General features: G+C 37.7%; 1 protein-coding gene across 7 annotated transcripts in view; it reads left to right on the top strand.

Annotated features, from left to right (window-relative positions):
- SMIM14 (small integral membrane protein 14) overlaps positions 1-25,566 on the top strand; it is a 64,137-nt gene that overhangs the window by 19,163 nt on the left and 19,408 nt on the right. For 5 of the 7 annotated variants that reach the window (XM_045834301.1, XM_045834302.1, XM_045834303.1 and 2 more), the window contains one exon: positions 7,718-7,827. In XM_045834301.1, the coding sequence (XP_045690257.1) occupies positions 7,718-7,827 (110 nt within the window). Of the gene's footprint in view, positions 1-7,004; positions 7,317-7,717; positions 7,828-25,566 lie in introns of those variants that run through there. The other 2 variants (XM_045834307.1, XM_045834305.1) reach the window with 2 other exon arrangements.

The raw sequence follows: 25,566 nt of genomic DNA, 5'->3' as shown, positions 1-25,566 counted from the left end.
CAAGCCCATGCCCTAGATATTATTTAACATTGTTCTTACATTAGGGATATATGTTGGGGAGGAGAACAATTCCTCTGAAACATGAAAGGCAAAAACATTGTTTTAAATTACATTCTGTCCAGGTCCTCTTCTAGGCTGCTTTACCAGACTTCTGACTAAGTAACTTATTTCCGTCTTGCCCAGGATAGAGCAGCTTCTTACATCTCTGGACACCAAGGGGTTTAAATGTGGAGTGGGATTGGTTCAGTTTTTTGCTTTAGTGCTTAGCTGCTGGTGTGCATTGACACTTGTTCTGAGGTCTTAGCCAAAAGAAAAGTGTTTCCACTCAATTTTTTTAAAACAAATCAAGTATTGGGTTGGCCAAAAAGTCTATTACATTTTTTTTGTATGACAGGTCCAGTAGAGCTTAGTTGTCTTAGCTTCATTCAGAGCAGTTTTGTTAGATTGTATTGTGACAGCTGCCATATCAGCATAAATTTTAAAAAAGTATTAAAATGGGTGAATTTTTTTAGCCCTGGCTGGGGTTGCTCAGTGGGTTGAGTTCTGGCCTGTGAACCAAAGGGTCGCCAGTTTGATTCCCAGTCAGGGCACATGCCTGGGTTGTGGGCCAGGTCCCCAGTGGGGGACATGTGAGAAGCAACCACACATTGATGTTTCTCTCTCTCTCTTTCTACCTCCCTTTCCCGCTTTCTAAAAATAAATAAATAAAGCCTTTTAAAAAATAGGTGAATTTTTGTGCAGCCATTTTAATATTGAAGATGGAAGAAAATATGCAACATTTTTGGCATATTATGCTTTATTATTTCAAGAAAGGTAAAAATGCAACAACTGAAACGTGAAAAAAGATTTGTGCAGTGTATGGAGAAGGTGCTGTGACTGACTGAATATGTGAAAAGTGGTTTGTGAAGGTTCTTGGTACTCTTGACAATTTGGAGAAACAGTACTTTGCTCTGGGGCTGCCTTATCGATTGGAAGATGTTTAGCAGCACCCCTGGCCTCTACCCACTAGAATTCAATAGGGGAGATAGCCAACATACTCAAAATATCCAAACTGATAAAGTTATTGTGGAAAGTGAAAAATGTGTCTTTTACTTTACAGAAAAAATGCAACAGACTTTTTGGCCAACCCCAGTACTTTTAAGTGGAAACTATTAACTGAAAACTGAATAGTACTTAAAACAGCTGAAGTTTACATGAAGAAAGTTCCATGGAAGCGTTGCAGTGTTTTGAATGTCCTATTATGATATATTTTCTCATTTTACTGGGAGAGGCTAATTAAAACTGATGTAAACTTTAAAATTCTAGTTGATTTATGTTTTTCCTGGCATATATAGATGCAGAGAGAAAAACATTTGTAGAACTCAATATTTAGTCATTGCTGTGCCTTACTCATGAGGGAGGTGTTTGCAGTGTGATGACTCAGGTAGTTTCCTGCCCTTAAGAAGCTTTTTTAAAAATGAGTTATAAAAACATGCCACCCTTTCTGTATAAAAGTCAGTTGGCTAGTAGAGTAAATCCTCACTTAATGTTCGCTAGGTTCTTGGAAACTGTGACTTTAAGTGAAATGATGAATAAAGAAACCAATTCTGATACAAGTACGAGTTAAGTTCCTGTGGTGTATTTCTTGTTACAAAAACATCATCAAACTGCTGTACGAGTATAAAGACCCAAAACACTTCTAACATTAGACATTGAAATGTGAGCTATACAGACATTTAAGAAAGAGGAATGAAAACAAGATACTTTTGTTTTCCAAACCACTTATTCCACTTCGGGGTAGCAGGAGGCCCAAGCCTCTCGCAGCAGCTTGGGATGCAAGGCTGGAACCCACCTGGACAGGTCACCCTTCCATCTCAGAGGCACACGCACACACGCTCACACACACACGAGAGGAAATCAGAGTACCCAGAGGAAACTCATGCAGACACGGGAGAATGTGTAGACTCCACACAGACAGTAGTTCCTGCTGGGAAGCAAATCTTTTTTCTTCTCATCAACATTAGAACAAAGCAGTGTTATTGGTGGATCTGCTGAACTTTCTTAGCATTTCCGTGTTTAGAGGCTCCAGAACTGGTTAGGCGTTTTAGTTTTTGAATTTTATTTTAAAAAAATTTAGTAAAATGTCTTTTAATTTCAACTGACATTTTGTTGGCCTGGGGAGGCAGAGGTAGGGAAGAAGGAAGGACACTATTTGTAGGTGAACACTTGCTTTTTTCCACATCAGCACAGCCTGAGCCCTTTTTTCCCTTATGGACATTGCGCAGACAGTTGAGAAATAAGCTTTCAAGGGTGAACTTTATCTTCATACAAGGGTGGATTATATTTACTTTCAGGGTTTTCTGTGTTGGATATGTATAGTCAGTTCTCTAACAAGAAGCCTAATCAATTTTCAAAGTAAGGTGTGGACACAGTGGCCTCAGCCAAAACCAGGAAGCAGTCAGGGTTTATATTTGGTGTTCCCTATTTCCGGAGAGTTGGGCTTGTCAGCTTAGGTTACCTGCAACTCCACGTACCCTTTTAGTCCCCACATCCCTTTAGTTCAGGCAAACAGATCTTAGAAGGTCTTAGATGGGAAGTAGGTTGCCCTGACTCTTCTACAACTTGATGACACCTCAGTATAAGTTGGTATTTCCCCTAATCATCACATAGAAGTCTGCCTCATTCTTTTCAAGAGCTGTAACATATACACTTATACTACGTTTATTTAAGGAGAACCACGTGGGTGGTAACCATTTTTTTTTCCTCCTATAAGATATGTTGCAGTGAGCCCTGCCTGGTGTGGCTCAGTGGATTGAATGCAGGCCTGCAAACCAAAGGGTCGCCAATTCAGTTCCCAGTCAGGGCACATGCCTAGGTTGTGGGCCAGGTCCCCAGTAGGGGGTGTGTGAGAGGCAACCACACATTGATACCTGTCTCCCTCTTTCTCCTCCCTTCTCTAAAAATAAATAAATACAAATCTTTAAAAAAAGTTGCAGTGAACATACTGATATAAAAATTTTGCATGTTTGTTTGGATATGGATACCCAAGTTAATTGGATAAGTTAATTTTTACCAGTCTTGTGATAGATGAGAGAGATATTTTGATTTGTACTTCTTCTGTTTTATATTTGCTTATTGGCTGTGAATTTTCCTGTGAACATGATCTTTGCTTATTTTTCTATTAGGTTGCCATTTTCATATTAATTTTGAGAGTTCTCTATTAATTAAGCCCCTGTTTGAGTTCTTGTGTTACAAGGGTTTCCCTTAGTTCTCTGTCTTTTTATTTTACAGTATATTGTTGGTTTATAGAAACATTATTTTTAGCTGCCAAAATTATTGATCTTCCTCTTTATTATTTTTTGGATACGTGTTTTTCTACATGTATCCCATTGTCTTGTTACAGTTATACATTTGTGACTTTTTTAAGCTAATTTTTTCTGTTTGTTAAAAGTCTTAATACATGAATACATATTCACTATAAGAAATGTTTAAAAATTGACAAAATTAAAGTCTGTTCCTAAAATTATATTCTCTTTCCCACTTACTAAGTTCCAGTCCTTTATGTGTATAGCATACTTACATTAAAAAAATAATAGACCATTATCCTGCCATTTATTAATCTGTGGTTTAAAATCATATCTTTATTCTTGTTTTAAAATTTTTATTTATTGATTTTAGAGAGAGGACAGGGAGAGAGAGGAAAAAAATATACCCAGTCAATTTATTGTTCTTATTTATGCATTCATTGGTTGCTCTTTATATGTGCCCTAAGTGGGGATCGAAGCTGCAGCCTTGGCATATTGGGACAATGCTCTGACCAACTGAACTACCTGTCCAGGGCTTTATCATATTCTAAATTCCAGGTAAATCATGGGTCAGTTTGTGGACATTATTCTAATTCATTGCTATAGTTGACTGTATGTGTGACTTCATTTTTAAAAGGTTAAATCACTCATGGGTCTAGAATTTCTTTTGGTGTAAAGAATGAGGGTAGGGAGCCTGCTGTTCCCAACACCATTTATGGAATAATTTGTCTTCCCCCCAATGATTTTATATGCTGTCATCAAACCAATGTATTTCTGTAATGGTATTATCTCTGACCTACTGAAAGAGCATTTGACTGAGCTCCTTATATCAACTCTAGCTTCTCTTATCAGTTTTTTATGGTGCATCTAGGTCACAGGTTGCAAACACAAGGCCTGTGGGCTGAATCCAGCCCTCCACCTTGTTTTATCCGGCCCAGCACCTTCTTTCTACCTGGTGGCAGCGCTGAGCTTTTTGACCCTAGTTAAGGAGTAGTTACACTTACACAGTCCTAAAATTACATTCAGCCCTTTAACTGCAAGGCTGATGTGGCCCCTGGTGAAAATGAGTTTAACACCCCTGAGCTAGGTGGTCTTTTTAAAACACACCAGCATGAAACCCTTTATGGGATTCACACTGCTTTTATGGGTGAAGACCTAATCTCGAATGTGGCCTAGAAGACCCTGTGTGGCTGGCCCCTTGACCCGTCTGGTCTCGTATATCAGACCACTCTTCTTGCTGTTTGGGTTCCAGCACTTTGTGGCTTTCTTTCAGTTCCTTTGTCATGCCACACTCTTACTCACTACACTGCTTTTCCCTTTATGCCTACAATGCCCTGCAGACCCCAATCCCCACCCCTGCTACTCCACCTTGCCCTGTTGTATTCCAGTGCATCCTTCCATCTTCAACTGTGAGTTACTGTGTTTTTTGGACTATAAGATGTACTCCTTCCAAATTTGGGAGGGAAATGGGGGGTGCGTCTTATAGTCTGAATGTAGCTTACCTGGCTTGCTTGGGGGGGGCTGTTGGTGGAGCGGGGTCACAGGCTATTAAATATTTTATCACATTTTTTTGCTTCAAAAAATTTTTTTTCCTATTTTCTTCTTCTAAAACCTAAGTGCGTCTTATGGTCCGGTGCATCTTACAGTCCTAAAAATATGGTAGCTTTGAGTAAATTCTTCCCTGATTCCCTAAGTAAGTTTAGAACCTGTATATGCTTTCTAGGCACCATTTATCTTAAAAACAAACAGCTTTACTGAGATATTAATCATATAATGCACCATTTAAAGTGTACAATGCAATGATTTTTAGTATATTCAGAGAGTTGTCTGACCATCACCACAATCAATTTTAGAACATTTTCTTCACCCCAAAAGAATGCCTGTATCAATTAGCAGTCACTCCCCTCCCCATTTCTCCCCAAGGCCCCCAGTCCTGGACAACGAGAGTGATTTTTTAATTGTGGCAAACTATATAACAAGTTTTGCTATTTTAAACCATTTTTAAAACCAATTTGGTGGCATTAATTACATTTACAGTGGTGTACAACTGTCACCATTGTCTATGTCTAAAACTTTTTTTGATCACACCAAACAGGAAGTCTGTACTTACTAAGCAGTAACTCCCCACTTCCTTCTTCCCCAACCCCTGGCAACCACCATTCTATTTTCTGTCTATATGAATTTGCCTACTGTAGATATTTCTTTTTTAAAAAATGGATTGATTTTAGAGAGAGTAAGGAAGGAGGAGAGAGAGAGCCATTGATTTGTTGTTCTACTTATTTATGCATTCATTGGGTGAGATTATGTGTGTGCCTTGACCAGGAATCAAACCCTCAACCTTGGCATATGGGGAAGTCGCTTTAATCAGCTGAGCTACCGGGCCAGGACCTGCAAATATTTCATATAAGTGGAATCGGACAATATTTATTCTTTTGTGTCTGACTTATTTTACTTAGCATAATGTTTTCAAGGTTCATCCATGTATTGGAACTTCATTCCTTTTTATGGCTGAATAATATGCCATTGTATGTATATACTATATTTTGTTTATCCATTCACCTGTTGATGGATGTGTGGGTTGTTTCCACCTTTTGGCTGTTATGAGCATTTAGCATACAAGTATCTGTTTGAGTCCCTGTTTTTAAATCTTTAGGCTATATACCTATAAGTGGGATTGCTGGGTTATTGATAATTATATGTTTAACTTTTTGAATAACCATCAAGCTTTCCAGAGAGGCTACACCATTTTAACATTCCCATCAGCAATATAGAAGGATTCTAGTTTCTCCACATCACTTGTTTCCATTTTTTAAATTATTCTAATAGGTGTGAAGTGGTACTTCATTGTGGTTTTGATTTCTATTTCTCTAATGATGAACAACATTGAGCACTTTCTTTGTCTGCTTATTGGCCATTTGTGTATCTTTGGAGAAATGTCTATTCAAGTCTTTTGCGCATTTCAAATTTGGGTTGTTAATTGTGTTGTTATTGGGTTGTTTTTGTTTTTGTTATTGAATTAGAGGGGTTCTTTTTATATTCTGGATGTTAAATTTTTTATCAGCTGTATGACTGCAAATATTTTCTCTCATGCTGTGGGTTGTCTTTGCAGCTTTTTGGTTCATTTACATTTTATAGGATTCACAAGTTTGTATTTATAATTTTAAAAATATTTAGATTAGTATCTGTCTTCACTGTTAGAATGAGAACACTGTTAAGGTAAGGACTATTATAGTGTTTGCTCACTTTGATATTTTTGATGATGTGAAGCACAGGTGCTAAATTTTTTTTTTAAAGATTTTATTTATTTAGTTTTAGAGAGAGAGGAAGGGAGGAAGAGAGTGAGAGAAACGTCAGTGTGTGGTTGCCTCTTGTGTGCCCCCTACTGGGGCATGTGCCCTGATTAGGAATCTAACCAGCAACCCTTTGGTTCACAGGCCTGCAGTCAACCCACTGAGGCACACCAGCTAGGACAGTTTTTTAAAATGAATGAATGAATGAACTGAATTCCTTTAATTTATGAATCATTCCATTGCGCTGTCCTGTTCTGTCTTATATATCATTAGTACTCCATCTTGGCCTCTCACTTCTTACTCATATATTTTAAAATCTTCCCAGCTGTTTTCTGACCATTGTCATGTTAATTAATGTTAATTCACCCCCCCCCCCAAAACAACAACAACAACTGGATATTAATTTAGGTAATTTATTTTTTTCTTTCAGAGGGCTTTCTCGGTTGGATAAAGGCTGTGCAGTTGTCTTAGTCAGCTTGGGCTGCTATAGCAAAATACGACAGACTGGGTGACTTAAACATTTATTTCTCACAGTCCCGGCGTCTGGGAGGTCCATGACCAAGGTGCCAGCAGATTTACTGTGTGGTGAAGACCCTCTCTGGTTTGCAGACTGATGCCTTCTTGCTGTATCTTCACATAGCAGAGAAGAGAGGTCATTTCTCTCACATCTCTTCTTTAAAGGCACTAATCATGAGGGCTCCACTCTCATGACTTGATTACCTCCGAAAAGCCTTAGCTCCAGGTACTGTCACATTGGGGATTAAGGCTTCAGTATGTGAATTTGGGGGGCGGGGGAGGGGACAGTGAATCCATAACAGTACATGGAGCTAAGGAAATTAAAGAATTAAGTAATTAAGCAGAGTTGGTCTCTAGCGTCATCAGCTTCACAGGTACGGGCCGCAGTGCATCTGAAGATCTTGGCATTTACGGGAATGCAGTCTGATGGCAGAAGGGGTAGACAGTCATTTGTATAGATTCAGAACACGTAAAAGATTAGTAACAAATTCATCTCTATAGGTCATTAACAAATAAGAACTAAATGGAAAGAACTATTATGAATCAATTGTGCAATGTATGAAATTTTCATACCCCAAGAGAAACTCTGAATGATAGTCTTACAATAAATTTTTTCCTTCCTCCTAGATTTAAACAGTGAAGTTAAATCAAGCTGGGTAATCATGGCAGAAGGTGGATTCGATCCCTGTGAATGTGTTTGCTCTCATGAGCATGCGATGAGGAGGCTGATCAATCTGGTGAGATGAACAGGACAGTCCTATTCAGAACTGCACTGCACTGCTTCTGTGCTGCTCTTGTTTTTTTTTTTAATTGTTAGTTATTGGAAGATTTTCATCAGATGATCACTAAAATTATTTCGTAATTGAAATTCCACAGTGGTTTAAGTCAAAAAAGTTAAGAATGCTTACCAGCAATTACTTTGTTAGAGATAAAAACAAATTTCTATTTTTATTTGTTAGATTCATGCTGGTTAAATTCCCCATCATGGGTGGGAACACATTTGTGTACAGCCTTTTCTGTTCTGTAGTAATACATGTAGTCCTTAGGTATATGAAGTCTGTTTCCTGTTACGGTATGGTTCATATTCTCCTCCTCCAAAAGGCATGACAATAAAAATCTCTATACAAAGCATTTGAAAATTCAGTTATTTAATGGAGGTAGATTTCTGAACAGCAAACTTAGGATAGTAGCAAGATTTGAATTACACCATTTGTAAGATTTTCCTAATCTTTGAGCTTAAATATGGGGCTGTCTGTGCATTATACTTTGTACTTTTTATGTACAAAAGGAGAAATTTGACTATTATGAATAATAAAGTACAATACTATTATCTCATACATTATAGCAACATTTTGTTGTTTTAGAATATTTTTGTATGGGTTATATTATTATTGGCCAGTTAATAAAGGCAAGTACAAACATTTGTTCAAATACTTGAATAGTTAGTAATTAATAAAAAAGCTTTCTGCTTACTTGGTGTCTGTATGTAGTGATCAGAAGTGTATTTCTTGTACATGATATTTACTTTAGAATCAGCATATACTAGGACTTAATGATCCTTAAGAATGCCTTAGAGGGAAAGCAATAATAAACTGAGAATTTATAAATTAAATCAGACTCTTGTGGGTACAGAAACATAATGGGAATGTCATATCTCTGATAACTTGATGTAAAAATAGGTGTGAGGAAAGAATATTTAAAAAATATTTTCTCCTCATTCATGAAGTTAAAGAGTTGATATTTTTTATATCTAAATTCAGTCAAACATACAGCAAATTTTTTTTCAAATTACTGTGATATTAGGAACAAAAAATAGGTATAATTTAAGTGTGGTAAATTTCGCAGATCAGCCTTTAGTAAGGGTTATGATTTACTGTGCATTTCAATTCTCTTTCCTTTAGTAGATTGTCAAGAAAGCCATGTGTTAATGGGTGCGGTAATTCATGCTTGATGGGATAATGTTTATAGCAGTCCTGATTTGAAGTACTTTGTTGTTATGTGGAAACAGATTAAGAACCCTTTAAGAGTCCACAGTTTTTTAATCTATGCCAGATATTTTCACCATAAATTACTGATGGGTAATCTACTCCCGTATAAATATGTTTGTAACAGTATTGAAGTTTCCAGAAGGGAAGAGAAACTCATTTGATTTATTAAGGAAACTTGCCTATTAGGTTTAATATTTGTTTGAATTAAACTGTGCTTTATAGTTTTTTTATTATTTACTTTTGAATTACAGTTGACATACAATATTATATTAATTTCAGTTGTACACACCAGTGATTAGACATTATAACTAAGTGATCATCCTGAGAAATCTCGACCCATCTGATACCATACAGAGTTGTTAGAATATTAATGACTATATTCCCTATGCTGTACTTTACACCTCCATGACTGTTCTACAACAACTAATATGAATTTCCTAATCCCCTCACCTTTTTCACCCATCCCCCCGACCCCACTCCCATCTGGCCCCCATCAAAATGTTCTCTGTATCTATGAGTCTCTCTCAGTTCTGCTTGTTTTTTGTTTTTAGATTCAATTGTTGACATATATTACCATTTTATTTTACAGTTTTTTAACTTTTTTTTCTTATTGAAGAAGACCCTTTAATATGTCATGTGATATTGATTTGGTAGTAATGAACTCCTTTAGCCTTTTTCTTTTCTGGGAAGCTCTTTATATGTCCTTACATTCTTTTTTATTTTTTTAAGTATATTTTATTGATTATGCTATTACAGTTGTCCCATTTATTTTCCTCCCTTTATTCCCCTCTGTCCTGCACCGCCCTCCCACCAGCATTCCCCCTCTTAGTTTATGTCCACGGGTCTTACATATTAGTTCTTTGGCTTCTCCACTTTCTATACTATTCTTAACCTCCTTTTGTGTATTTTGTACCTACCATTTATGCTTCTTATTCCCTGTATCTTTGCCCTTAGTCTCCCCCTCCCCACCGATAACCCTCCATGTGATCTCCATTTTTGTTCTTGTTCTAGTTGTTTGCTTAGATCACAGGTGGCAAACACAAGGTTCACGGGCTTAATCTGACCCTCCACCTTGTTTTATCTGGCCTGGCACCTTGTTTCCACCCGGTGGCAGCGCCAAGCTCTCACTTAACTGTTAAGGGTAGTTACATTTATACAGTCCTAAAATTACATTTGACCTTAGATTGTTTCTGTTTTTATTTTTCTCAGGTTCAGTTGTTGATAGTTGTGGGTTTGTTGTCATTTTACTGTTCATAGTTTTGATCTTCTTCTTTCTTAGATAAATCCCTTTAACATTTCATAAAATAAGGGTTTGGTGATGATGAACTTCTTTAACTTGACCTTATCTGGGAAGCAGTTTATCTGCCCTCCCATTCTAAAGGATGGCTTTGCTGGATAGAGCAATCTTGGATGTAGGTCCTTGCCTTTCATGACTTTGTAAACTTCTTTCCAAGCCCTTGTTGCCTGTAAGGTTTTTTTTTTTTTGAGCAATCAGCTGATAGTCTTATGGGAACTTCTTTGTAAGTAACTGTCTCTGTTTCTCTTGGTGCTTTTAAAGATTCTTTCCTTGTCTTTCATCTTGGGTAATGTAATTATGATGTGCCTTGGTGTGTGCTTCCTTGGATCCAACTTCTTTGGGACTCTCTGGGCTTGCTGGACTTCCTGAAAGTCTATTCCCTTTGCCAGATTGGGGAAGTTCTCCTTCATTATTTTTTCAAATTTGTTTTCAATTTCTTTCTGTTCCTCTTCTCCTGGCACCACTGACTGAGATGTTGGAACATTTAAAGTTGGCCTGGAGGTTCCTAAGCCTCTCCTCATTTTTTTGAATTCTTGTTTCTTCATTCTGTTCTGGTTGAATGTTTATTTATTCTTTCTGCTCCACATTGTTGATTTGAGTCCCAGTTTCCTTCCCATCACTGTTGGTTGCCTGTACATTTTCCTTTATTTCACTTTGCATGGCCTCACTTTTTCCTCTATTTTGTGACCATACTCAACCATTTCTCTGAGCACCCTGATTACCAGTGTTTTGAACTCTGCATCTGATAGCTTGGCTATCTTTGTTGCTTAGTTATGTTTTTGGAGTTTTGATCTGTTCTTTCATTGGAGCTATATTTCTTTGTCTCAGTGCCCCTATTATGTTCCATGGGGCAGAGCCTTAGGTATTTGCCAGGATGGGGCAACCCATGTTACTGTGTTGTGGTGCTCTGTGTGGGGAAGGGGTCCGAGAGGGAACAAGGCTGGTTGCTTGGCTCTTGCCCTGCTCAGCCACTTCCCCTGCTACCCACAAGCAAATTGGGCCCTTTTGGTGATGATTCCGAGGTAGGTGGGTTTGTGTGTATTGTGTAACCCTGTGGATCTCTCCAGTGAACTCTCCTGTGAAGTTGGAAGTTTCTCTTATCGCCGCAACAACCACAGGTTTTACAGCTAGAGGTTTTGAGGCTTTCTTTTCCCATGCTGGAATCCTGGATTGCATGGCCTGTCTTGTTCCCCAGTTGTTCCTCCTGGTTTATCTGCATGCAAATGTGGGACCACCCAATCCACCAGACGCCACCTTGCCCACCCTGGTCCACTGCCTTACCCTGTATTCTCTCCACCCCAGCTGCCCGTCTCTACCCCTCCTACCGGTCTGAATGAATGTTTTTTCTTTAACTCCTTGGTTGTCAGACCTCCATACAGTTTGATTTTCTTACAGTTGTGGTTATTTTTTGTTTTTAAATGTGTTGCTGTCCTTCTTTTGTTTGTGTGAGGAGGCAAAGTGTGTCTACCTATGTGTCTGTCTTGGCTGGAAGTCTGTCCTTCCATTCTAAATGATATCTTTGCTGGGTAGAGCAATCTTGGCTGTAGATTCCTGCTTTTCTTCACTTTGAATATTTCTCTCCACTCCCTACTGCCTTGCAAAGTTTCTGTTGAGAAATCAGCTGATTGTCTTATGAGAGCTCCCTTGTAGGTAACTTAACTGCTTTTCTCTTGCTGCTTTTAAGATTCTCTCTTTGTCTTTAACCTACTTCATTTTAATTATGATGTATTTTGGTGTGGGCCTCTTTGGGTATATCTCATTTGGGACTCTGTGCTTTCTGGATTTGTGTGTCTATTCCATTCACTAGGTTGGGGAAGTTTTCTGTCATTTTTTCACATAGGTTTTCAATTTCTTGCTCTCTCTTTTCTCCTTCTAGTGCACCCATGATGTGAATGTTGGTACACTTGAAGTTGTCCCAGAGGCTTCTTACATTATCTCCATTTTTTTGGATTCTTTGTTTGTGTGTGTGTTCCAGATCACTAATTTGATTCTCAAATCAAAATCTACAGTTGATTCCCTGTAATGTATTTTTTATTTCAGTTAGCGTGTCCTTCATTTGTTTTTTTAAAAAAATATTTTATTTATTTATTTTTTAGAGAGGGGGGAGGGAGGAAGAAAGGGAGAAAAACATCAATGTGTTGTTGCCTCCCACGTGCCCCCTACTGGGGACCTGGCCCACAACCCAGATGTGCCCTGACTGGGAATTGAACCAACAACCCCTTAGTTCATATGGCAGCACTCAATCCCCTGAGCCACACCAGCCAGGGCTGTATCTTTCATTTCTGACTGGTTCTTTTTTTATGATTTCTATGTCCTTTTTCATGCTGTTGAAGTTCTAAGTTCCTTGAGCATCCTTTTACCATTGTTTTGAACTCGGTATCTGGTAGTTTACCTGCCTTCATTTCATTTATTTCTTTTTCTGGAGTTTTATTCTGTTCTTTCATTTGGGATCTGTTTCTTTGTGTCTGCATTTTGGCTGCTTCTCTATGTTTGCTTCTTTGTATTAGGTAGAGTTGTTATATTCTGGACTTGGTAGAGTGCCTTTATGTAGTAGGTGTCCTGTAGAGCCCAGTGGTGCAGCCTTCCCAGTTACCCTAGCTGGGCGCTCCAGATGTGCCCCTGTGTGGGCTGTGCACACTGTCTTAATTGTAGTTGAGCCTTGATTGCTCTTGGCATCACTGGGAGAAATTGACCCCCAGGCCGATCGGCTTCGAGGACTGGCTGCAACTATAGCAGAGGAGCTGCTGCGCAGGAGGTGACCCTATGGAGCAGGGCTTGCTCCAGTGGGACGCTGGTGCTTTGTAATTTTTATATCATCCATATTTTTCTTTCAGTTAAATCCATAATCAGGCAGCTTTATTGGGCCATATCTATTCTTGATATTTAAGCTATTTCTAAATGTTTGTACTGAAAAAGTATCTTTTGAAATAGTGTCTCTAAATTCAGAAATTTATTAAAGTTTTATGTATAATACTGTTTACTATAGCATTTATTCATGGTAGTAAAAATTTATAAACAACCTAAATGCCTACTAGTAGGGTAGTGATTATATCATGGCATTCATATGATAGAATCTTATACAGATGTTTAAAATAATTGTCCTTGAAGAATATTTAATAACATGGGAAAAATACATACATAATATGGAGTTAAAAAAGGAAGATATAAAAATGGCATTTAGTATGTTCTTGCTTTTGTATTGTACACATACACACACACATATCTCATATATGTGCACAGGAGAAAAGACTAGAAGAAAATACCGTATTTTGCCATGTATAATATGCACTCTTTTGCCCAAATTTTTGAGGGAAAAATAAGGGTGCGCATTTTACATGGGTAGTACCTGAAGTACCTTGTATCTGTTCCTGTGTTTTGTAATAGTTTGTTGCATAAAATTTCTTGTACCATAATATGTTAAAAAATAAATGCTAAAATTCCTTTATAATACAAACACAAGTATCTATATATAAATAAATAAAATATTGAATTAAAAATTAAAATGAAAGACTTTTTGAAAGTTTGGGCCAAAAACATGGGTGCATATTAAACACGGCAAAATACAGTATATCAAAATGTTAATGGTGGTTGTCTGGATTGTAGGATTTGGGGTGAGAATTCTCTCTTGTTGATCCCTGTATTTTATGTGGTAATATATCTTATAATCAGAGAAAGGTTATTTAATAAAAAGTATCAATTTTTTATTTTAAATGTAATCAGTACTTTTTATAATATACAGGTTTTTCTACCTGCCATGCATCCATTTGTTTTTACTCTTCATACTTCAGAGGACCTTTTTTATCACTACCTGTTATGTTGTTACACTGTGAAACTCTGAACTCACTTCCTATTCTGTACTTTAAAAGCGGTTTATTTGAGGGTATAATTTTTCTCTGTTAGTCATAACTGTCAGAATTTAGATGCCTGTGTGCATTTAAGGGAACCTGTTACATCTGAGGAAACCCTTAGATGTAATAATGTCGTGTTACAGTCTGATGATAGAACAGAGGTTTATTCTCATTTTTCTGAAAGTGGACTTAATTCATCCTTGTAATAGAGTAACATCTCATTAATTTCAAGTACTAATTTGGAATTTTTGTTATTTTTCTCCTCATGTAATTGGGTTTCCTTATAAGTTAGAGTATTATTGATTCCTAAGGATTTAAAATACTCATAGCAAGTAGAAACTTGGGTCAACATGAGTAATTTAATGAGTATTTATAGTTAGATCATGAATTATATGCTGGGCTACAGTTTAGTTTTGCCTGTCCTGTGGAAATATATGGGCTTTACCAAGGGATATATTCAGCTTAGGAGCAGTTAAGATTTTGCCATTAGTTCCTTTTAATTTTAATGAAGTCATCCACAATTTAAAACTGACTTGTTTCCTTAGTAGCGATATTAGTTAAGGTTCTTCATCATAAGTAATCAAAGTTCTGGCTGATTCAAACAGAAAAGGACATTATAAAAGGATATTTTGTGGCTCACATGCGAGAACCTGGCATGGACATTGACTAAGATCAAAAGGAGGGCAGGTGCCCAAACAAGAGTCCAGTCATGATGCTGATGCTCCTCAGTTCCAGACTTTTGTGTCCTGGGTGGTGACGCAGCATCCCCATTTGGGTAACTAGTCAACATCTTACACTTGAGTTGTGCATAGCTGAACTCCTTTTCCTGCCCCCAAGCTTATACTGTTCTATCTTCTCTATTCACTCTATTATTCTAGTTGCTCAGGTAACAAATTTTGGGTAATTTTTTCCTCTGTTCTTTCAACCCCATAGTTAATGCAGAAACAAATCCTTTTAGCTCAAAATGTATCCTTAAAAACATATCCACAGTCCAGCCATTTCTCATACCCCCAATGCAATATCCTGGTCTAATCTATAATTATGTTTTGCCTGGGTTATTGAATTAGTCTCCTATAGGTCTCCTCTTGCCATGTTCCACGCCCCTCAAGTTTAGTCTCACTGCGGCACCTGAAGTGATCTATTTTTGATTAGCTAAGTAATGATCCTCTTTTACCCAAAATCCTATAGTAGCTACCCATAACACTCAAAGTGAAAACACAAAATTTGCATAGTTTTAGATAATCTGTCCCCCTCTACCCCACTCTTTCCCTTTGCTCCTTTTACTCTAACAATTCTGGCCTTCTTGCTGTTCCTGGAAAATACAGGTCATATACAAAAGATCAAGAGTCTAAAGACGAGACTTGTCAACAGCAAAACTGGAAGGCATTGTCACAATGACCTTAAATTCAGAAGGGAATTATTACCAAGCCAGCATTCTGTATCCAACCAATCAGTCAAGTAGGAGGTCTTCAGTAATTGTTCTCCAAAAATTTATTTCATGTATCCTTTCTTAGATGGTTGCTAAACAATGAACTATTTTTCATCAAAATGAAGGCATAAATCAAGAAAGAAGACTAAGATTTGGAGTATAAAAAAACAGATTCAGGCCATGAGAGAGGCAAGAGTAACTTCTAGGGTAACAGTGAAGGGAGGTCCCATGGTGATCGCTGTGCACCAGGACTACAAGGTCAGGATAACGATGAGGGGAGGTCAGGACTACAAGGTCAGGATAATGGTACCAGAACTACAAGGTCAGGATAACGGTGAGGGGAGATCCCATGGTGATCACTGAGGGTGTCGCTAGGCTGTAGGAGAGACTTTTTCAGAAAGATGAATTGGTACAACACCTGATGACTCTAGATATCTTGTGATCTAGATAACTGAAAACAAGTTGTGAAAAGTCATATAAAACCAAGTATATAAAAAAACAAAAGAAAATCGTTAGTTTTGAGGAAACACAGATATAGTACAGAAAAGAAAAAGCCACCCTGGCCGATGTGGCTCAGTTGGTTGGAGCATCGTCCTGTAACTGAAAGGTTGTAGTCTTGATTCCCAGTCAGAGCACATGCCTAGGTTGTGGGTTCAGTCCTGGTTGCGGGGCGTGGGGGGGGGGCCGGGGGGCGGGGGGGTGGTCCTGTATGAGAAGCAACCTGATTGATGTTTCTGTCTCACATCAATGTTTCTGTTCCTCTCTCTCTTCCTCCCTTCCACTCTAAAATCAAAAAAGCAAAGGAAAAAGAAGCATATTGTACTATATGGCTCAACTGTGAAGAGCATTTACATGGTCATAATAATGTTAAAACTATTGAACTAAATAAATTAATAATAATTACTTTAACAATCACTCTATTATTAAATTAATAACTATTATTAAGAGGTGGGGAGAGGATACATGTGCTCTGGGGTCCGGAAAAGAGAGAACTTGATCTTCATATTCTACACTGGTGAGTCAGTGGAGACAGATTAAATTAATGACTTAACACTGAAAAATCAAGAAGTAGCAGTAATGCATATATATGCATATATGCATATATATATAAAATGGAAGCCAATACTAAAATAAGCAGCTTAAAGTTGAAAGTAGTCACTTGTGGAGGGGAAATAGGTAGGAAGGGAAGAGCAACTGATTTGAGGGGAACAAACTTACAGAAGTGTTTAAATTGTGTACATGAACAACTAATAAAAATTAAAGCAACAAAAAGCAAAAACCTTCCAAGTTAGGCAGTACAAAAAGGAGGTGTGAATCTTTTGGATAGCTAGATCTGCTATATATTTTTCCCGCTTTAGGGAATACGAGGTGACTGGCTGAGGCCTTTGCTATGCTAAAACTAGGATTACTGCTTTCTAAGAACAGTGAAATACTGATGGGGAGGGCTCTTTCCCCAAACCTCTATAGTAGATGTAAAGTAGGAAGGAAAGAATGCCTGTTCCAGGAATGAAATGTACTATATATAGAGCCTTAGAATGAAGTCTTCCTGCTTTGAACATTAAGGCATTTTCTAACCTGCCTGTGTGCTTCCTCGATAAGGGAAGCGTATACCCTACTTATTTACCAACCTCGTCCTTTATTAATAAATATGAGCAGAAAAACAGGCAAAGTAGTTGAAGTAAGTGGACCACCATGTGATTTGGCACAGCTGCATTAGAAGAGAATATGAAATAGGTTATACTGCCATATTAGAAGAGACAGATTGGAGTTTTTAAATGCTTGTGTACGAGGGAGGCAGGCACTGAGAACAAGGTACCTTAGATAAATGATAAAACAATTGGGAAAAACTGTCCCCAAAGAATGTGATATTCGAAATCTCAGACAAAATATAATTCAAAGCCAAAACAATTAAATGGAACACAAGAATTATATTGACCCCCCCAAAGAAAGAAAGAAAGAAAGAAAGAGAAAATCCATCAACAAGATACAAACCTTTATGTCCCGAACAACAGAGAATTGAAAACCTAGAAATAAAAGAAGAAGCGTTTCAGAAGTACCTGAGAAATGCTAGCAAAAGCCATACAGGTGCCTTTGAAGGTTAGAGAGAGGGGCATGCAGGTCAATATATGTTTGTAAATGCATAGAAGAGGTTCCAAGGGATATCTCATAGAAAAGATATCCAAGGGACTCATGACTATAACATTGGGGAGAGTTTGAAGGGAGTCAAGGCAGTATTCTAAGCGTCCGATGGAGCTTTTCCTTTCACATATGAGGGAACCGAGATGACAGAGGTTAAGTCACTGTGCCCAGGTGTTGGAGCTGACTAGAGCGTGGCAGGGGACGTTCGACCCCGACAGTTGAGCTCCAGTCTCTGCCCTGTTTCTCTACGCTGAGTTCTGCTCCACTGCCTGTTGTCTCCTCCAGGCACCTTAAAAAGCCCTGCATTTGAAATCTAGGGGGCGGTAGAGGAATAGGAGAAAGCAGCAGGAGAGACTCTTCACTGTGCTTTTACATTTTAAAACTATGTGGATGCATTATCAATTAATTTAAAAACAATTTTAAATTTAATTAAAACGTAAGCATCTTCAAAGGTATTAAAAGCAGTACAATTATATACAAAAATTTGTAATTACAGACTTTTCCACTGGAGAATAAAATTTTTGAATGCAGATTCGAAAAAAAAGTACTATATTCTATGATGTTTAGCTTTTCAGTAAGTCTAATAAGATGTTATTCTCTTCTTTCACCTTCTTTGATTTCTAAACTGGTAGAATTTTTTCTCATCAAAATGCAAAATATGTTACATGTATATAAAATACATATATATGTATATAAAAACATAAATAAATTCGTATGTCTCCTAAGGCTTAATGATACAGTAGCAATTCAAACTCGTTACTACTGCCTCATCTGTATTTATGTATGTTTTGATTATTGACTGCTAAGCTGTAGCAGTGCAAAGAATATAAATCTGATTTTCATTTATTTTATTGTGTGTCTGTGATATGGACTTTAATGTAAATGATTCTATCTCTGAATTATTATAGAAGTGTTTTAAAATGATACTTTATAAACAGTGTTTAAGTTCAAGGTTGATAACACTGTTGTACAAACAATGCCCATTTTGGGGTGCTCGTGACAGCTTTACTTACTCTTTTGGCATGTCTCCTTCCTATGATTTAATTACATTATTGAATCACACAAGTGTTAGATTGTTCTTAATGAATGGACATTATTGAGTTACACAAGTGTTAGACTGTTCCTAATGAATGTATTTTGCCAGGTGCATATGTTTCTGTTTGTCTCAGGAATGTTCATAAACATTAAAAATAGAGATATTATCTGACTTTTTTCCTGATTTTTTTGTGTCTTAGTTTGATACTGGAGTTAGAGCTTTGAATACTGCCTAATAGGACTGAGAGAGGTAGATAGGAAAATACAGTAAGTTTTTGCAATTAAAATTAGGTATCTTTATCATGTTACGTACAAGTCTGTGTTTTATTAACTTAATATGGGAGTATGCCCAGTGATAAATGTGGATATTTAGTTATGTTGTAGACTACTACTACATATGCCCAAAGATGACAACACAAAGCATAATCTAATATAAATCCTTCTTTATGTTGTCTAGTATTTTTGTGCCTCCTCTGAAGGTAGTATTTTTTTTAAGAAGTATGTATAATTAATGTATCTAGTTTCATTTTGTTTTGTTTTAAACAACTTATTTCCTTAAAACTGCCATAAAAACTGCCTGGATGGGGAGGCTTTGTTTCCATCCCCGTTGCAGCCATTTGCAGAATTATTTTGGCTTCACCCTTTTCTGCACCCTTGCCGGTCCCTACTTCTCCTCTTGTTTTTCTTGACTGGCTGTCTCTTAGTTTATAGTTTCTTATACAATTATAGGAGTTCCAGAAAGAGAGAACAGATGGATTTAGAAATCTGAACTTGAATGAAGCTCTGTTTTTTCTATTCTATGTTGTAACCTAAGATTTGGAATGCAGATAATCCTTTTTATTTGTTTTTGGAGCTCTGTATTTCAGTTCTAATCTAAACAGTGTAATTGAAACTTCTGCATTTTAAATTTTCTTAAATTTGATTCTGTATTAAAGTGCTATATGCATGTGATCTGGGAGATCATGGTCAGATTCCTGTATATGGCCCGAAGGCCTTGCAAATTGTGACTAGTTTACTGTACTTAAATAAGTCATGTTAGGACCTATTGACTTTTACCTGGAAGAAAAATGTGGGCCTGGTAAGTTTTCTTTTTCTGTTTTAAATTAAATTTAATTTTGTATTGTATTTCTTTCATGAAAAGTTCTTAAGAAATCCTTCTACCCAGCAAATACCTGATATAGCAAATATATCTACTACTAATATATTTGCTATTTACTTATTCTAGTTTTTGTAAAATATAAGTATTGATATAAATAATACATGAATGTGTTCTTTAAAAAAACAACCCGTACATTAAAAGTAAGACTAAACTTCTGTGTCACTTCTCCAAATCTGGCTTATTCCTTACTTCCCTAGATGAATTTGGTATACCTCTTCCCAGATCTTTTTAACAAGTATATATTTAGATACTATGGTGTGTGTGTGTATAATATACCATGTATAATAACAATATTCATTAATAATATTTAGCATTTTCCATGTTGCTACAAAGCCTTTATTTTTATTTTAAAGATTTTTATTTATTCATTTTTAGAGACAGGGGGAGGGAGAAAAAGTGGGAGAGAAACATCAATCACTTGCCTTTTACACTCGCCCTGACTGGGGATTGCACCCTCAGCCTAGACCTGTGCCCCACCTGGGAATGACCAGCGATCTCTCACTTTATGGGACGACGCCCAACCAACTGAGCCACACCAGTCAGGGCACTACAAGGCCTTTTTATTCATATGATCACCTTCTGGGCTTTATTTCAGTCAATAAAGAAAGTTTTATTGGACTTCTTTAAAATTTTAATGTTTTTTTAAAGATGTTTATTTTCAGAGAGAGGGGAAGGGAGGGAGAAAGAGAGGGAGAGAAACAGAAACATCTAAGTGTCAGAGATAATATCAGTCAGTTGCTTCTCACATGCCCCCAACTGGGAACCTGGCCCACAACCCAGGAATGTATGCTGACAGGGAATTGAACCAGTAACCTTTCAGTTCGCAGGCTAGCAATCAGTCCACTGAGCCACACCAGCCATGATAAATCTTAATGTTTTTTCTCACTATCATCCAGGCACTTGAACACTAGATAGTCCTCCCTGTGGTTGACTTTGTTTTACTTAAAAGATAAAAAAAAAAATAACTATTGCATGTCCTCATGGCATAAATTCAAGCAGTACTAAATGTAGAAAGGGTAAAGAAAATCTCTCTCTGTGTTCCCCAACTCCTTATTGCCATTTTACTCATACAAAATATTAACAGTTTCTAATATGCTGTTTCAGTTATTATGGATGTATAAAAAATTTGCCCAAAACTAAGTGGCATGAAACTACCTTTTAGTAAGCTGACAAACTATTTGTATGTAGTTCATACAGAGCATAGTAGAGGTAGCCTATCTGCTGTACAGTGTCCAGATTCTTAGCTGGAAGACTCAGGCGGGAGCAGGAAACAACTGGAGACTTTTGCTCACTGTCTTCCAGTTGATGCTGATAGGTGGTTGATACCTGATCTAGTACTGTCAGCAAGAACACTGAGATACGGTTTTTTTCAAGTGGCTGCTTGACTTCATTACAGCATTGTAGCTTGGCTCCAAGGGCAAACATCCATCCCAAGAGAGGATGGGGGAGGGAGGGAGAGAACCAGGCAGCAGCTGGATACTTTTTATGATGTAGCCTAAGAAGTTGCATACATACCACACTTCTGCTAAACTCTTGGTTATAGCAGTCACAAGCCTGCTCTCAGGTTCAAGAGCAGGGGAAAGACTTCATCTCTTAATAGGGAATGGCAAGATTTTGGAAGACTGTGTGATTGGTAATAGTGCTCTGGCTCTTTTTTGAAGAGAGGGTAAGAGTGAACATCCTGGGGTATCTTTTATTTTATTTTTTTTAAGATTGTATTTATTTATTTTAGAGAGATGGAAAGGGAGGGAGAAAGAAAGGGAGAGAAACATTGATAAGAGATACATTAATTGGCTGGGGGGACCTGGCCCACAACCCAGGCATGTGCCCTGACTGGGAATCTAACTGGAAACTTTTTGGTTCGTAGGCTGGTGCTTAGTCCACTGAGCCACACCAGCCAGGGCTGGGTCATCTTTTATAAATGCACTAATTTCACTCCTGAGGGCTCCAACCTGATGACCTATCACCCCGGAAGTCCCCACCTCTTAATACCATCACATTGAGGGTAAGATTTCAACACACAGATTCTGAGGAGACCACATATTCAGTCCAAGACAGCAAATCAAAGTCTGATTTTTAGAATTTGCCTCATGTGTATGTCTGTTTTTACTTTCTTTTAACAACACAAATAAGTGGATACGTAAATTACAATCATATAAACAGAGAAATACAGAGCAAAATGTCAAAGTCCTTCTTCCTATTGCCCCCACTCCACCCACTCACCCATCCCACTGCACGACTAGTACTGTATGCACGGTTGGAGGTTGCATTAAGTTTGTGGACTTCCCAGTCACCTATCTGTGCATTTATGTATGTATATTTCATAAGGATAGACTGTACCATAAGGACATAACATATAGATTGTACTGTTGTCTTAACAATAGCCATAAAATTTGTGATGATATTTAATTCAATAAATTAATTAAATTCAAATTCAGATGGTATTTTGTAGGATTGGGGAAAGTATGTATATATCATAAGGACAAATCAGCTTTTCAAAATATTCAGACTTGCCTTTACCTGGTATTTGAAGTCTTGAGGCTTAAATAGGCATTGGTTATTGTGGTCCTTCAAAATTATTTTTGTTTATGTTGTAGGGAAATATGTAGAGATGTCACTTAGTCATTAAGGGTTCAGTATAATCGGAAATATTACATTCCAGCTGGTCTTCCTGTTGAAACACTGGACTTCTGTAGTGATGTGATTTTGCAGAAACACCTAAATTGAATGTACTTTGTTTATATTTTGTCATTTCTTTAAAATTCCTCTCCTGTGATTTGGGACTGTGTATCAAAATTTAAAATGTGCATACCTTTATTCTAGCAATTTTTCTTCTCCTTATCCTAAATAGATTAATGAGAGTTCTGGGCAAGATGCAGGTAGAAATGCTTTGCTTCCTCGCACAACCAAAAGAAGGAAAACAATCATTTTAAAAACAATAAACAACCAGAACCGCCAGAAAATCAAACTGCAAGGAACTCCGACAACCAAGAAGTTAAACATTCATCCAGACCAGTAGGAGGCGTGGAGATGGGCAGCCAGAAGGAGCGGACCTGTGGGAAGGCAGTGGACCATGTGGGCTAGGCAGGGCGTGGCTGACCAGGAAACTAAAAGCTCAAAACCTCTAGCTTTAAAATCCTGTGGGGGTTTTGAGTGCAGGTGAAACTCCTAGTGTCACAGGAGAGTTCCCACAACCTACCCACCTGGGAATCAGCACCTGAAAGGGCTCAACCTGCTTGTGGGAAGTGAGGGAAGTGACAGAAAGAAGGGGCTAGAGTGGAGAGAGTGAGCCGCATTGTTCCCTCTGACCCCTCCTTCACGGACAGTGCCACAAAGAGGGTTGCCCTGCCCTGGTGTGGATACTTAAGGCTTCACCCTTTACAACGTAACAGGTGTACCTAGACAAAGAAATATGGCCCTAATGAAAGAAAAGATCAAAATTCCAGAAAAAGAGCTAAGTGACAAGGATATAGACAACCTATCTGATGCAAAGTTCAAAACACTGATAATCTGAATGCTTACAGAATTGATTGAGCTTGGTGGCAGAATGAAGGTAGAGATGAAGGTTGTACAAAGTGAAATAAAGGAAAATGTATAGGGAACCAAAGTGAAGGGAAGGAAACTGGGACTCAGACCAACAATTTGGAGCAGAAGGAAGAAATAAACAATCAGAACAGAATGAATAAACAAGAATTCAAAAATATGAGAGGCTTAGGAACCATGGGCCAACTTTAAACATTCCAACATTTGCATCATAGGGGTGCTAGAAGGAGAAGAGGAAGAGCAAGAAATTGAAAACTGATTTGAAAATATAATGAAGGACAACTTCCCCAATCTGTCAAAGGAAATAGACTTCCAGGAAGTCCAGCAAGCTCAGAGAGTCCCAAAGAAGTTGGACCCAAGGAAGCACACACCAAGGCACATCGTAATTACATTACCCAAGATGAAAGACAGGGAGGGAATTTTAAAAGCAGCAAGAGAAAAGGAGACAGTTACCTACAAAGGAATTCCCATCAGACTGTCAGCTGATTTCTCAGTCAAGAGAAACTTTGCAGGCAAGAAGGGGCTAGAAAGTAGTATTCCAAGTCATGTAGGCAAGGACCTACATCCAAGACTAGTTTGTCCAGCAAAGCTATCATTTAGAATGGAAGTGCAGCTAAAGTGCTTCCCAGATAAGGTCAAGTTCAAGGAGTTCATCATCACCAAGCCCTTATTATATGAAATGTTAAAGGGACTTCTCTAAGAAAAAGAAGAAGGTAAAAAACTATGAATGTTAAAATGTCAACAAACACAACTATCAACAACTGAACCTAAAAAAAACAAACAAAAAACTAAGCAAACAACTAGAGCAGGAACAAATCACAGAAATGGGGATTATACACAGGGTTATCAGCAGGGAAAGGGAGGGTGGAGAATGGGGGCAAAAGTACAGTGAATAAGAAGCATAAATGTTAGGTACAAAATAAGCAGGGGGAGGTTAAGAATAGTATGGGGAATGGAGAATCCAAAGAACTTATATGTATGACCCATGGACATGAACTAAGGGGCAAATGATGGTGGGAGGGGTGTACAGGGCAGAGGGAGATGAGGAGAAAAAAATGGGACAACTGTAATAGCATAATCAATAAAATATATTTAAAAAAATAAAAAAATAGGTTAAAGACAAAGATACCTTAAAAGCAGCAAGAGAAAAGCAGTTAGTTACCTACAAGGGAGCTCCCATAAGAGTGACAGATGATTTCTTATAAGTAACTTTGCAGGCCAGAAGGGAGTGGCAAAATATATTCAAACTGATGAAAAGCAAGGACCTACCACCAGGAGTACTATACCCAGCAAAGCTATCATTTAGAATGGAAGGGCAGATAAAGAGCTTCGCAGACAAGAAATAGCTGATGGATTTCATCACCACCAAACCAGTATGATATGAAGTATTAAAGGGTCTTCTTTAAGAAGAAGGAAAAGACGATAAAACATATGAAAAATAAAATGGCAATATGTTCATATCAACAATTGAATTCAAAAAACAAAGAACATAAACAGACTCATATATACAGAGAACATTTTGATGGTTGCCAGCTGGGAGGATGGGTGAAAAAGTTGACGGGATTAAGAAGTACATATGGGTAGTAGCAGGTCAGTCATGGGGGTGTAAAATACAGCATAGGGAATATAGTTAATAATGTTGTAATAACTATATATGGTGTCGGATGGGTGTGAGAATTATTGGGGTGATCACTTAGTAAGTTATATAATGTCTAATCTCTGGAGCGAATACAATATTGTATGTCAAGTGTAATTGAAAAATTAAAAATGATTTAAAAGTAAAAAATGAAGAGACAAATTATATAAAAATTGATTGTTAACAGGAAAATCTGCTTGTTAATAGGAAAAGAACTTAAACATACGGATCTTAACGGCAAAGAATAAAATTTTGAGATACAAAATATTCAGAAGCTGCCCTGGCTGGTGTGGCTCAGTGGATTAAACAGCCGCCTGCGAACCGAAAGGTCACTGGTTGGATTCCCAGTTGGGGCACATGCCTGGCTTGCAGATCAGATCCCCCATTGGGGGCGTGCAAGAG

This window comes from Phyllostomus hastatus, unplaced genomic scaffold (genome assembly GCF_019186645.2).
Source record: "Phyllostomus hastatus isolate PE091 unplaced genomic scaffold, TTU_PhHast_1.1 phas_contig_196, whole genome shotgun sequence".
In the NCBI taxonomy this organism is placed as follows: domain Eukaryota; kingdom Metazoa; phylum Chordata; class Mammalia; order Chiroptera; family Phyllostomidae; genus Phyllostomus; species Phyllostomus hastatus.
The sequence above is the reverse complement of the archived record's forward strand: the minus strand, read 5'-3'. Positions and strand labels throughout refer to the sequence as shown.